Below are 15,000 nucleotides of genomic sequence, written 5' to 3' on the forward strand. Positions count from 1 at the left end.
ATGACTGCCTTGCTAACTATTTAGCATGTTAAAAACACTTCAGGAACAAATTCACCCCTGAAGCACTTTCCTAGGAGGTCGACACTCGGGTTTCTGCTACAGACTAGCGTAAATCTCTGAGGAACAGCTGCTTACGTTAAACTGCTTACTAGTCAGACAAACTGAGTTTCACAGAAGAGCTGCAACATTAAAGAAAACTTTCTAATAAGTGCAAGATGTCATTGTGGTTCGGTGGCACAGTTTCGCGCTAACGTTATTAGGTACCGTTTAGCGATTCAGCTACGCAGGAGACATTTTAAAGCCTTAACGAACGATCACTTCGCCCAGATTTCGCACGTGTCATGGTCTCCTTATGAGAAGCTGCGGTATTCCGTTTATTCACTGCGTTTCTGCAATTTTTTTTGCAACTTGAGGCGCCTTAAGTATGAAAGTGAGGACGCATGAGTCGCAGCGACGATGTTCTCATTTGACTCCGGCTGGAGACTCAATTAAAGTTAATCAGCGCTCGTCTGAAAAAGCTAACACAAGTTTTCCGATAATCGGTTATTCGGCTCTTGCAGTATTCACATCGTACGCAGTTCTGAGTATTTCACCGTCACCAGACTACACACAAGCGTAAACACCGCCGCGAAGAAGGCCACGCTGCACGGCGTCGGATTCCGCGCTCCGTCGGCTCACGCCTACTTCCAAGCAACGATCCTTCTCTTCCATCTCGAAAGCTATGCAAACGAAGCATGTGTCCGTTTAAAACCGCCTCCACCTTCAAGCTAGACTTCGCTCTTTTCTGCTCGTTTGATGTTCGTTTCGATGTTCGGTTCACATCATTTCTCAGTAATTTAAGTAACGTAAAACCAGCTCGGACACATTCCACTCGTCTTTCCGTTTCTTTGACAAACCTGTAAAAGAAAATGAAGTATCACCTTGTGTGCCATTTAAAAAAAAAAAAAAAAAAAAAAAAAATTGTTGCATTGTGTTAATTTCTTACATAATCAAATAAAACCGTTTGAGAGTTGGTACTGTTGTTTGTTGTCCTGTTTATTTTGCTGCCTGTTACAAATCGCTGACACTGGAGACTCCTTCCTTAAACGGTAAAAACAAACAAACATCTTTTTTATGGAAAAATTTCACATATTAACAATTGTACGTGCATCACCGTTACTGTTGATTGTTTTCTTTTGTCATGTGTCACGTCCGGTAAACATTTCCGTTTGTATAGAAACGCTGTGGTGTTAGAAGGAGCGCGTTAATATGATATAAACAAGTGACGTGAGTTACATTTGACGTGTTAACCAGCGCTGGGCTAGAAGTGAGAAGAAGATATATGAGTTTTAGTGTACAAATATTAATAAGGCTCAGAGTCCACTGGGTGTCTTACATCACCTTCAATGTAATTAATCATTCATGAGTCTCTGCATTCACTGCATGTCTAATATTCAAATCAGGGGCAATAAAGATCAAAGGGTTCACACTAAAATAAAAGCAGAACTGAAACAAATCTGAAGCATATTTTTTTTGCCTCTTGGTTTCTCTTAACTACTGATATTACAATGTTAGAAACTTTAACAAGAATGAAAGTGGGGGAAAAAAAAACAACATTATGCAAATGACCTCATTAATATGTTAATATAATCCATATGCATATGTATTCAACATGGCGTCCAGGATTCATATTTAAGTTTCAGAAACAATTAAGTGACGAATTAAGTGTAAAAGAAGCTTTGAGTGGCCAGTGGTAGTGGAAATGAATTCTAACAACCAAAAACATCAACATTTACCTCAGATTTGTGAGATAAATACTAAATAATGGCTCTTTTTCAGGACAATTACACTTTAATTACATTTAGCATCACCGCTAGTAGTTAGCGTTCATTTTGAGCTGCGATGCTAAAAGCTAACGTGTCATTATGTCAGAGCCCAAAGATGTCGGATTAGCAGTCGATGCTAATGATATTCCGTTATTTACACACGACAGATGATAGTAAAGTAACTTAAACACTCACGCGCTACTTTACATCAGTTGTGTGGTTGCCTAGCAACAGTGTTCCCGTGCCTCGTGTGAAAAAAAAACCCAAAACAAAACACTGTAATGTTTATAATACATAACCGATATACTGTAGTTATATGTAATATATAGTTGTATGCAAATGTTTTGACACCCAACAAACAAATCGAGTGTGTAGTTGTCGGGAAATGAGATAAATGTATTGTTTATTTATTTATTGGTTATTGATGTATCTGGATATTCTGTACCAGAGGAAATTGACTCTGTTGCACGTACGTGTAAGTGGAACACACGCACACACACACACACACACACACGCACACACACACACACACACGCACACACACGCACACACACACACACACGCACACACACACGCACACACAAACACACACGCACACACACACGCACACACACACACACACACGCACACACACACGCGCACACACAAACACACACGCACCCTCACACACACACTCACACACACGCGCGCGCACACACACCCTCACACCCACACATACCCTCACGCACACACGCACACCCTCACACACACACGCACACCCTCACACACACACACTCACACACACACACTCACTCTCACACACACACACACACACTCACAAACACACACACTCACAATCACACACACACTCACACACACTCACAATCACACACACACACACTCACAATCACACACACTCACAATCACACACACACACACTCACAAACACACACACTCACAATCACACACACACACACTCACAATCACACACACACACACTCACAATCACACACACACTCACAATCACACACACTCACACACACACACTCACACACACACACACACTCACAATCACACACACACTCACAATCACACACACACACCCACACACACACTCGCTGTCTCTGACAGTCGTTACCGAGTGACACCCTCGCGCGCGGACTCACTTCCTGAGACGCTTTCACAGATTCTTTCCCCTTCTCTCTGGCTGGCTGGAGAAAAGTGGGCGTTTGCTTTTTCCTGAAGCACCGAGAACTCTCCGTAGATCTGTTCCAGCACGAGACCGCACTGCTCTGCTCTGTACTGTACTTGCACGCGCTGTACGTTCCCCCCAACCCCCTCAAGATATGCACGTGAATATATACACGCCTGTTTTACGCCTCGTGAGAAGGCAGATTAATCCGTTATTTCTGAACGTGACGGACTGTAAGCGCGGTCTACACTGAGTCGTCACTTGGCGCCCGAACATGGCGAACGGAAACCTGTACGATAACCGGCGCATCGTGGAAAAGTATCTGAACCACAAACTGTCGAAAAACGGCCACGCGCGGGAGTTTCATCGGTGTCACGCGAGCAGTCCGGGCGAGCAGGAGCGCGCGCACCGCGTGACTCTTTACACGGCTCTGCGCGAGGCCGGTGATGAACTGGAAAGCTTGTACCGACCCGACTTTGCGGAGATGACGAAGCGCCTGCGCGAGACCCCGGTGGGAGCAGAGCAGAGGCGCTTCGCGGCGGTGGCGGACGAGCTGTTCCGCGACGGGATCAACTGGGGACGCGTCGTGGCCTTTTTCGAGTTTGGCGCGATGGTGTGCGTGCAGTGCGCGGCGGACGCAGAGAGGAGCGCGTGCGCCCAGAACGTCGCGCGCTGGATGTCCGAGTACCTGAACGGTCCGCTGAACGGCTGGATCCAGGAGAACGGAGGATGGGTACGTCAATGTGTCACAACAACCCGGCTCTGGTCAACCGATTCTTTTATAGCAATCGAGTAGATCTGTAATCGATTCTGTCAAAAGAATCATTTAAAATAACCGAGTCGGTAAAAAAAAAAAAACACACCCAGAACAAACACCTGACGCGTGAGTGTGTGTGTGAGTGTGTGTGTGAGAGTGTGTGTGAGTGTGTGTGTGAGTGTGTGTGAGTGTGTGTGTGAGTGTGTGTGTGAGTGTGTGTGTGTGAGTGTATGTGTGAGTGTGTGTGAGTGTGTGTGTGTGTGTGTGTGTGTGTGTGAGTGTGTGCGTGTGAGTGTGTGTGTGTGAGTGTGTGTGTGTGAGTGTATGTGTGTGTGTGTGAGTGTGTGTGTGTGTGAGTGTATGTGTGAGTGTGTGTGAGTGTGTGTGTTATAAACATCAAAGTTAATAAAACAACCAAAAAAACAAGCAAACCCTCAGAAAACTTTACGGCTTTAACTTTGACCACTCCAAAGTGCTGACACTGGAGACTCCTTCCCTGAGTGTTAAATAAACCAACTCCACAGTACAAGTCCCTGTGAATGAGCTGTTACTATAGAACCAAAACAAGGTATATATATATGTATATATAGATATAAGGTCAATTTAATGCAGAAATTGTAGAATTTGTAAAATTTGGATCTTTGTCTTTATTTTATCCTGACTCAAATTCTGTGCTCAGACTGTTGAGTAAAAGCTATGGGAGGAAGAATTTGGTCCTGGATTATTAGCTGTGTATTATTATTATTATTATTATTATTATTATTATTATTATTATTATTATTATTAGCACTGGCCAGCAGAGTGGAGCTGGTGTGGAGAGCTGAAGAGGAGCTTGTGATGATTCTCCTGGTTTTGAATCAGTAATGATTGTGTGTGTGTGTTTGTGTGTGTGTGAGAGAGAGAGAGTGTGAGAGTGTGTGTGTGAGTGTGTGTGAGTGTGGGTGTGTGTGTGAGAGTGTGTGTGAGGGTGTGTGTGAGTGTGTGTGTGTGAGAGAGTGTGTGTGTGAGAGTGTGTGTGAGGGTGTGTGTGAGTGTGTGTGTGTGAGAGTGTGTGTGTGAGTGTGTGTGCATGAGTGTGTGTGAGAGTGTGTGAGAGTGTGTGAGTGTGTGTGAGGGTGTGTTTGATGGTGTGTGTGTGTGTGTGTTTGATGGTGTGTGTGTGTGTGAGGGTGTGTGTGTGAGGGTGTGTGTGTGAGTGTGTGTGTGTGTGAGGTTCTGATTCTGATTCTGAGTGCACCGGGAACAGAAGGGACAGAGGGGACACGTTTCGGGGGAAACACGTCACTGTAATTTGAATTACATTATTACGTAAGTGTTAACAAGCACTAACCTGTTTCACAGCATTAAATATAACTATAAGTAGTTAAAAAGTACAACGTGCTGAAGGTTGTAATGGAAACACGACTGGACTCATTGTTGCAGTGGTGGAAACGGTGTGTCTGCTTCGTTACACCACCCACATCCTGTCATGTTTTTATCTGTTATGTGGCTAATTAGCAAAGACAAACAAAATAAAAGTCCACAGTCTTCATCTTGAGGCGTATCGTGTTAAAGGAAAGCGCGATTAAAATTCGCCTCCAGTCCTGGGCTCGGAAACACTTGTGTCTTATATCAAAGCGTCGCAGCCTGAAGGTGAAGGAATAGATTTATACCATCTTTTTTTCTCTCACATCTTTGAACTTTTTTTGTTCTTGGAAAAAAAACTGGGACCTGACCACCGTGCTCGTGAGAGGGATTTCCAGTGCGGTTAAATCATCACGCAGGTCTTTGAAGCAGTAAGTCACGTGACCCTTATCGAATTGAGGAAAGTACACGGAGAACAAAGACAACGTGTAACCGACACATATGATACGGTGTACATGCGATACGCAGATCTCGAAGGAAGAAAGATCACAGGATTCTACAGCTGCAGAAAAGCGTGTTGTTTTGATGCAGATGATACATTTGCGCATCCTGAAGGGGTGGGGGTGGGGGGGCTCAGTCGATCAGAGTGACTACGATTTGGACTGAGGCGGCGATTTAAAAGGTAACGATTGACGGAGCCGCCTGTCGAAAAGGACAAACAACTGGTTTGTGTAGAATCGAAACAATAAAAATATCATCTCATACGAAAGCCTGAGGTTTACACGTGTACTAGTTACACACTCCACCATCACAACAATACAGATCAGACATACAGGAAGTGCTTCACGCATCCCAGAAACAGAGAGCCGTAGATGATCCCAACACCGGGTTTGTTCTGAACGACTATAAACGGACCACCTGCGTAGCAGAGATCATTCTTGGCTGGTTTTATTCCTGAAATTTATGATATGTGAGACATCTGCAGGATTTCTTCCTAAAAAGGCCACGCTGAGTTCCAGCGATTACGGCATGCCGTAATCATTTTAACATACCTCCCTTCACGGCTCCGTTCACCACAGAGCTCGGGTTCGGGTCCTGTTTTGTTTCTGGGGAAGATGTTCCTGATGTTGCTCTTGTTTTGTGACCGTTAATAAGTAATTAATCACCATTTTCTGACCGATCAGAATTCAAAATCCGGCAGCGCTGTGGTAAAAGGCACAGGTATTTCTATAGTACATAGCAGAGTACATTAGCTTGGTAGCTAGTTAGCCTGCAAATCCAGTCAGCTACACAAGTGAGTGAGAAATACCTGTACGTGGTGAGGGGAAGTGGATTATTCAAATGAAATGCTTGTCTCTAAGCACTTCTGCCTAACAGGAAGTGGAGGAGACATGAGACAGAGCTCTGGTGATGGCTGGACTTCTCAAGCAGACATTGTTGTAGCAGGTCTGGTGTGTTTAAAAGTGAAGGAGAGAAGATGTGTTTCATTTACACTGTTTATTCAGACACAAACGCAGGCCAAAACTTTTACTTCTAGGCCAGTTGTAACACTAAAAGCTTTCTCCAGCGTAATTTCTGTTGGATTCGTGTAATAACAGCATTATTGTGTTATCTGTACTGGCCAGTTAACATCTTTTTAGTGGTCTCTTTCCAGAGGTACAGAGTTTAGAAGGGGGCCAATACTTTTAAAACTGGTTTATAAGGAAAGCCTTGGTGAGAAAGAATGTGCTTTTAGGCATCAAAGATTTTCCTCCATCCTGTAAAAACAGACAGAGGAGAGAACACATTAACCTTAAGCTTGACATTTGGACATGTGAGAGCACAAACCGTGACCTCGTCCACGCAACCTCCCTCCTCCCTCCTCCCTCGTTCTTTCCCTCCACAGTTTTGCTTAAAAATAAATGGCATTTTCGTCTTGCGGCTTGTTCTTTTGTCGCCCTTGGAATGCTGAAACATTATCCGAAAGACGGATTATTTGAGCTGCAACAATAACAAGAACTATTTGTTTGTTCATTGTCTGGTTTTAAACAGCGACATTGTTAGTGTTTGGTTTCAAAAGAGAGTTAAGACACCTTTTTTTTTCCCCCTTAAGTGTCGGATGTCGGATGGGAATCTGACTCATGTTCTTTCCATGTCTCTGCCGGCTCTTGGTTTTGTCGGACTAGACTTTATGACACCGCTCCAAACACGTGGATGTGTTGTTGCATTGAAGCTTTAGAAAGTAAAAAGAAGAGCTGAATGAGTTCATTATTTAACTGTGAAAAGACCGGAAACATTCTGGTTCTCCTCAATCTCGACATCCAGCCTCAACTCCTTCCGGCAATATTTTTATAGCAAATTTAGTTGTTTCTATTACTAAACAGCCTGATGTGTAGCCCTGAGACCTGACAGGCGGTAACTAAGAATGATGTAAGTTCAACACAAGTTCCTATTCTGTTACATCTCCACTAAACAGATGTGCACCTACTCTTTCATTTTACCTGGAAAGCCCCTACCTTGTGCCCTAGAGTCGTGACAGGGTAATAGGGGAGAGAGCAGAAGGAAAGGAGAGCTGCACCTGTGTTTATTTGTGCAACATTACAGGCTATTCTGGATGATTGGCTGCGTGGGAAGCCTCTTAAATTACACACTTAACACTGCTGATTTCAGCCCAGGGCACGGCACAGCAGTGGGAGTTTACGTGCTACGGAGGTCTGAGGCTCTCCTGTATCTTAATAACAGCACACTCTGCAAATTATACACCTTCAGGGATGACTTTAAGTTTATAACGTGTGTGTGTGCGGCCTTTGTTTTGCCGGCCGTACACCTGCATGGCTGATATAAGGAGAGAGAGAAAGGCAGAAAATTTAGAACTGACAGAGTGAGATGGTTAGATATTTTACACACACACACACACACACACACACACACACACACACACACACACACACACACTTTTATAGCTCTTCTGTGGAAACTATGATAATGAACACACTCTGACTCGAACGCTATTTCATGGCACTGTGCCATCCAAAATCTGCTAACTGATAAACCGCGTAAAAATATGCTACGCCACGAACGCAACAGCTAACTGCTATTTATCCTTTATCACATCAAATGAACTACATGGCATTAACGAGATTAAAACCCTAAATTACAATGCTGATAAACAGACTAACCACAAAATATCTGAGGTAAGCCAAAGCTAGCATTACAGTAAACAGACTAAACCATGAGCTAGCAGTGAAGTAAACAAGCTACTGCTACATTTAATGGTCTCAACAAGGCTTTACATTTATAGTAAACAGTCTAAGGCATTAAGGTAGATTAGTAAATAATAAACTAGCTTCATAACAAACAGTGAAAATATGGACCCATCATTATAGTAAACATGTTCATCCATCAGCTAGCGTTCTACAAAACTGTCTACACCACAGATTAGCATTGTACAGGCTAATAACAAGTACAAACTAGCATTGTATTAGGCGTTGTAATTAACATGTTAGCAATGAGCTAGCTGTGAAATAGTATTGCGTTAAGTAAATTAAACAAATGTAGTTTAAGAAAAAGTGTTCATTTTAACTTAGTAACCGTGTTTGAAAATGCTAGCACTGACATTAGCCGGTTAAGCAGATCGTTGATGAACCTGTACAACAATACACTCATTCTCATGTGACACACACACACTGCTACACTGACATTTAAAGGCTGTTTGGAACTGGTGACTGAGTGTGAATGTGTGTTTGGAAGCGTTGATCAAGGCCAAGTTTTTCCCCTGCCAGGTTCCTCTGACTGGAGCTTTTCTCTGCCACTTTCCATCTGCGTGGTTGCGTGTTTGCAGTCATCAGTAGAGCGCCTGTCGTCTCGCAGATCTTTCCTACTCATGCAGTTTTAGCCAGAATAAAGCAGGCCTTGACAGTAACTCACATGTGGCTCACACTCCGGCTCTGTTCCTCGTTCCCTCAGGACCTCCATATGTAAAGAGCCTCAGCACTGCTTATTGATGCCAAACATAAACAGAAAATACAGTGCAACAAGCTAACGAGTGCAAAACCGAAGGCTGTTTGTTGTGTGGATTAAATTTCCGCCCAGTAACAGCTCTGGAGCAGGTGCAGTACCTCAGGACCTCATGCTAGTTAAGATATTGAACTAGCTATTGATTGAGTTCTACTGCTATAATCAACATCATTTTATGTTGAATCCAACATCCTAGCTGTTTAATTTCATTAACTTTATTTTATTAAGCTATTAGAGATAGATAGATAACTTTTTTTTTTTAGTTTATAGCTAACTCCCTCTAATTGCAGCTCATTTGTGTTTAAGCTACACAATTTTATGGTACAATCAGTTAGCTTTGTATTTTTGTTCTAACAACCTCCAATAGTAATTAATTTGTGTAATCTCCGTTTAGCTAACAAATATGCTAGTACTGATCTACTAGCTAAACTATGCGTTTTATCAGTTAGCTGCACTTGTAATAAAATACTTTGGCTAAACTGGCTAATGCTAATCAACTAGCAACATTTATAATGCCTTAATTTATGGAGAAGCTCCTTAGCTACTGTTCTATTTTCAGCTAACACACTATAATAGTAGGTTACTGTGTTAGCGGTAGGTTAGCATGTTGCGTTATGTGCTAATCCTGTTTGCTGAGGAGGTTTTTATGAGTAAAACATTCACAGGTTCTTCATTTGGTTTTGTTGTTTCTAGGTTTGTCTGGAGCCAGCCTTTTTTTTTGGGTTTAATGTGTTCTATCTTTGACAGCATCCTCCTCTTCATAACCTTTTCGTTAACTACCTGTTTGTGCTGAAGGTGTCGTCTAAAAAAACAAACACCCGCTGAACGCTTCAGTCCACAAAAGGTCTTGTGATTGTTGTGGAGGCTGGAAACAGAAGCGTTGTCCATCAGCAGATGGGGTCCAGTGATCCATTGTTCTGCATGTTCTACTGTGTAATTGTTCAAAAGGAAAACAGTGTTAGCTCCAAACCTGCACTAATCCCACACATGGTTGTCCCTCAAGCCCTCCACACCCTTCCAAAGCTTATTTCTGAGGCCTGTCTCTGGAGGCCACGGGAATAAATAAAGCAGACGAGCAGGGTGTTGCTTTCCTGAGAGGTCTGGTGTGGGTGTGGCTTCGGCTTTTTAATTTTATACTTCCTCTGGAAAATGATTGAAGACAGGATAACTACCAAGGTTAAATCTATCGTCTGAAGCTGGATAGACATTACAACTGTACACACACACACATGTTTAAGTTTGGCCCTAGAACCCAGAGCATACTTCAGAGGGTAGAACCTTTAAAAAGAAACTCTTTGAAGTTTTATCAGCTTATCAGCACATCTCTTAACCGAGTCTCTCTCAGCCATGAACGACAGAACCTCTGCTTCGAATTCGCTGAATTTCTGCTTGACTTGATGAGCTTTGATGGTTCACTGGATAACTCGGGATTTCCGGAAGAAAGGGTTCCGAATAGAACCTCGAGGGTTCTGGTTTACCGTCGAGTTGCAATAAAGGAACGTGTTCTGGTGAGGTACTGTTTCCATGGTAACAGCTCACAATCACATGGACCGGTGTGGGACGTGACAATCGACACCTAAATGTAAAGAAATTAGGAATTATTCAGCAAAGCAAAGCTTGTAGATACGCTGAACCTTTTTTTGAAAGGATTCTCTGGGGTCAGTACCAACCTGAGGTAAAGGTGTAAATTTGTTCATTTTTATAACAGCACACCACTAATTGTGTTATTCCATTTGCCTCAGGAATACAGAAAGATGTCTGATAGACCCACGTGAGCTCACTTGAGTTCCCTGTGGATCCGCTTTGGCTGGAATTACGTTGTCGTGTTGTGGCTACAAGCAGGGCAGAACACATGTTAGTGAAAGATGCATGAGCCGAGTAATGTCTGACACTAAATGGCCATCGCTCAAACACCAGGTTCATCCGTCTCGCCTCCTGTTTCACCCTCTGCATGTGGAGTTCGGTGTCAGGTGACCACACGGGCATTGAAATATTCAGGGTTATGTGAGACACACTGGAAATGGAACTGGACCCTGGACGTCCAGCCGGTACGCCTGGCTCCTCGTGAGAAGACGTTTACAGCTCGATGTCCCGTTATACCAGTGAGAGCAAGCTGCCGGTGAAATCTGAGATAAAAACGACTCACATCAGCGACATGAGCACAGAGCCCACCCAGATTAGCTCCAGCGCGGGAAAGGTCACGCTCGAGGTTGCTATTGCTATATTTGGAACGATCAGGCTTCATCCTGTGCTGTTGTATTGTTAGCTGCGGAGCACAGGAGGGTCATGTCGTGTGAAAAAGCCATGGGAATTCCTGCTCGAGAGATAAAACTGCTAAAAAAAAAAATCGCAGATTGTTGCTAGGGGTTTGACGTCGTACAGTCCATTGTACTTTACATGTAGTTTTGTGCAAAAGTTTGTGCCTCCACCCTGTCTTGGATTTAAATCCGAAGTTTTTATTCACAGTATGTTGAATTTGTTCATTTACAAGAACAAAAAAAAATTCACGTCTTATTGGTCTAATAAACTCCAGAGGGTGTCGGTTATTTCTGATGCGTCTAATAAAGGCCGGGTTTAGCCGCGTCTAGACGTGTTTTTACGAGCGAATGAAATAATTGTAATTTTTTGTCATACAAGAACCAGTAAAATAAAATAAAACCTACATGCTTTAGGACTCAGGAAACATATAAAGATGATTTAAATCACAAAGCGCATTCTCAGAGCCTGGAAGATTAAATCAAATGGGTTTAATCCAAACCTCAGTAACTCAATGTACAAACAAGAACCATGTACATCACCATGGATCTGTAAGTGGAACAAAATCAGGACTAGAAAGCTTGCAGGATATGGTAGCCTAGTGGTTAAGGCATTGGGCTACCAACTAGAAGGTTGTGAGTTCGATACCTACGTCCACCAAACTGCCACTGCTGGGCCCCTTAGCAAGGCCCTTAACCCTCAATTGCTCAGTTGTATAAAAATGTAAGTTGCTCTGGATAAGGACGTCTGCTAAATGCTGTAAATGTAATAAGTTTATTATTCCTAAAATTCTTGGAGATTTCTTCACCCCTGAGTCCATTATGAAGAACCATTTAGAATTGTGCGTCATGGTTGTAACTCCAGGCTCAAGTCCAAACACACACCATGTTGTTCTCACATTCTCCTATTACAAAGGGTTTGAGGCAGCCATTAGCATTAACACAGCACACCGCAGGAGTAGCTCGGATTAATAGCGCTCTCTGATCTCGGAGAGAAGGTTTGAGTCGTAGCGGAGTGGGTTTTTGTTATGTTGGGGAACTTTCATGAAAACTACAGAGGCCTCGTCAAATGAACATCAGACAGAGGAGCGTGGATACGGCAACAGCCAGACCACATCAGATGATCAGGGGTCGGGGGAGCGGTTAGCTTACGACATACAAGGCGTCAACAGCAGCTCTGCACTCATAGGAATGTGAATCTAAGATCTGTGCGGAAAACCATGTGAGCTACCGTGCTGTTGTAACATCAGCTAAACTGCTATATCTCGAAGGACACCAAGTTCTGTAGTAGCTTCGTATTTGTTTATTTACCGTGAATAGGAGATTTGTGCCAAGCTCACAGGTCTGGAGCAACAAGCCAGCTTAAGTTGTGACTAAACCTACATACAGATTCTGTACCGCTGCTTACTGACTGTTGTGTAGATTCGCTTTCACTGACGTGACGTCTACACTAAGTCAATTTGCTCTGACTTTCTTGCTATTGGCGTCTGCTCTGTTTGTCATTCCTGAGGCCAGGAGTTTGGTATCTACTGGTTTTTTTTTTACTCTTTGCCCTAACTAACTAACCACGCATGTCTCCAACTCCGTCCAGTCTGCGGGTCGCAGCCGGATGCGTCAACAAAGTTTAGCCACAAGGAATATTTCTTTTCTCCATGAACGTTCTCTTTGTGGCTTTGCTCATACACTCGCATCATCTCCTGTCCGTCTATAACAAACCAAGCTCTGCCCAAGAGGAGGCGAAGGGTTAGGATCCACATGCAAGGTTTATTAGATTAGTAGTTCATCGAGTGAAAATCATAATGTGATTATATATGAAATGAACCAGGAAGTAGGCAGGAAATGATCTTTCCCTTCATTTCTCAATTCATTATTTTTTTAGCCTGCTTTCTTTTCTTCAGAAATAGCAGTCGAAGGAAAGAGACTGATGTCGAAATCTCCCTCTTCTTGTTACAACAATAAAAGCCCAATTATTTTTGCGGTGTGGCCTTCACTCATGACTAAATCTGAACAATTTGATGCACGATTTTCCAGAAAGAGGGAAAAAATGGGCTGGTTAAAGCTGCACATTTATACGGTGCAGCCTTCAGGGCTTTAACTGCTGTCTCGTACAACCTTGAGGTAAATGGTTGCGTCCTTCGGTGCTGTCAGTCGCTTTTCTAAGCGCTCGCGCTCTAATGTCGTCCTTGACGAGAGGACGTACGTTAGCATCCCTGACGGCACGATTGGGTCGTTTAGAAATGTTGCAGAGAAACAAAGCCTCGATTTGTTTCTTTCTGGTTCTATTTGAACTCCTTCCCATCCAGTTCCCACTGCTCTTTACTGCAATGACAAGCATTCGCATAGTTTCCTGTCATGTGCCTGCTGACGACGTAGCGTCCGCTTCATGCCTTCAGGAGACTTTGTTTCAGCTTGCATGAATTAATTAACCAGCTAATTATCAGCGATCATTAGTATCCGTACGAGACGTGTCAGAGCAGGCAAAATCAACTGGATATTAATGTCAGGATAAAAGAGGAAACGTAGTGTATCACTGTATAAACCAAGGAGCATCAAGTCAAACACACATTTCATCACAGGTACAAAAATATTGGGAAATATTATATCCATCTGTATTTGTATCCATTTGGGAGACATTATCTTTTTATTCTGGATTAAATCCTTATCGTTAATTTATCACACACAAAAATCAAACACTGGACTAATAAATAAAAACCTTCTGAATTTTCTTGATTAGATTTATCGCACGTTTCCGAATTCAAGGGCGCCGGCACTTTTGAGCGCGTTGAACGTGTCGGTAAGATTGACATCAGCATTGGAAATAATTATCTTTTTCGTTTAATGATTAGCACCATTAGTCCATTCTCTAAGACCCCCAGCTGCTAGTTAGCATAAGTTTGGTTTCTTAGCATTTGGGCTGTGTAACACTCGCACAAAGGAGATACGCTAGAATCGTTGTTTTTTTTAACTGAGACTCGGACACATCGTGTTTCCTCCTTAATGCTCACTTGACAGGCGTAAAATATCTCTGGATATTTTTAACAAGAGCAGAGCGTCCTTCAGCGTAACGACTGTAAACGTTAGTCTTTGTGAAGCCGTGGCTTTTCAGAGGGCTTGTGTTCCTGCTGTATCAGAGCAAGCAGGAAACAAAGTGGGCTTGTTTGTCTCGAAGCACAGCGCATTCTTCTAATTCCTCCTTCCAGCTTTTTGGACTGGAATCAGCTGGTTGCTGGGGTGGATTGAACTTTTCCCTGCTTTCCTCGTTGCCCACAGACGAGGACGGGAAGGAGGAGTGAAATGGGGACTCGCACACGAAAGGCAATTAAAACGTATCAGTCAGTTTGTCTGTAAATAAACATTGTTTGTTTAGGGATTTATTCCATCCTTATTAAACACTGTTTTGGAACTTGTTGCGTCTCAAAACCTGCCAAGGTTGCTTTCAGAAAGAGAAGAGAAAGCTCTGTGTGCTTGCTGACATCTGTCTGGATGAAAGCCTGGACAATATGAAATGTCCTCAGTGATGAGACTTTCCTGATGCCAGAGCGCCAGACAAAGGTAGCACTTATGTAGAACACAGTGCTCAGGGCAGAAATCACAGGGGTTTGTCTAGTTTTACCTCGTACCTTGTGGTGGAATAGGCATCTCGGGGTCTACAGAATCCTAACCTAAGGTTAG

The 15,000-nt window shown here is 43.1% G+C and overlaps 1 protein-coding gene across 1 annotated transcript in view; it reads left to right on the top strand.

Annotated features, from left to right (window-relative positions):
- The first annotated feature begins 2,927 nt into the window (after nt 1–2,927).
- The window catches only part of bcl2b (BCL2 apoptosis regulator b), a 22,258-nt gene continuing 10,185 nt past the window's right edge, over nt 2,928–15,000 (top strand). Inside the window, exon 1 of the mRNA XM_060873743.1 lies at nt 2,928–3,709. Within this exon, the coding sequence (XP_060729726.1) occupies nt 3,251–3,709 (459 nt within the window). The 5' untranslated portion in view covers nt 2,928–3,250. The remainder of the gene's footprint in view (nt 3,710–15,000) is intronic.

This window comes from Tachysurus vachellii, chromosome 7 (assembly GCF_030014155.1).
Source record: "Tachysurus vachellii isolate PV-2020 chromosome 7, HZAU_Pvac_v1, whole genome shotgun sequence".
In the NCBI taxonomy this organism is placed as follows: Eukaryota; Metazoa; Chordata; class Actinopteri; order Siluriformes; family Bagridae; genus Tachysurus; species Tachysurus vachellii.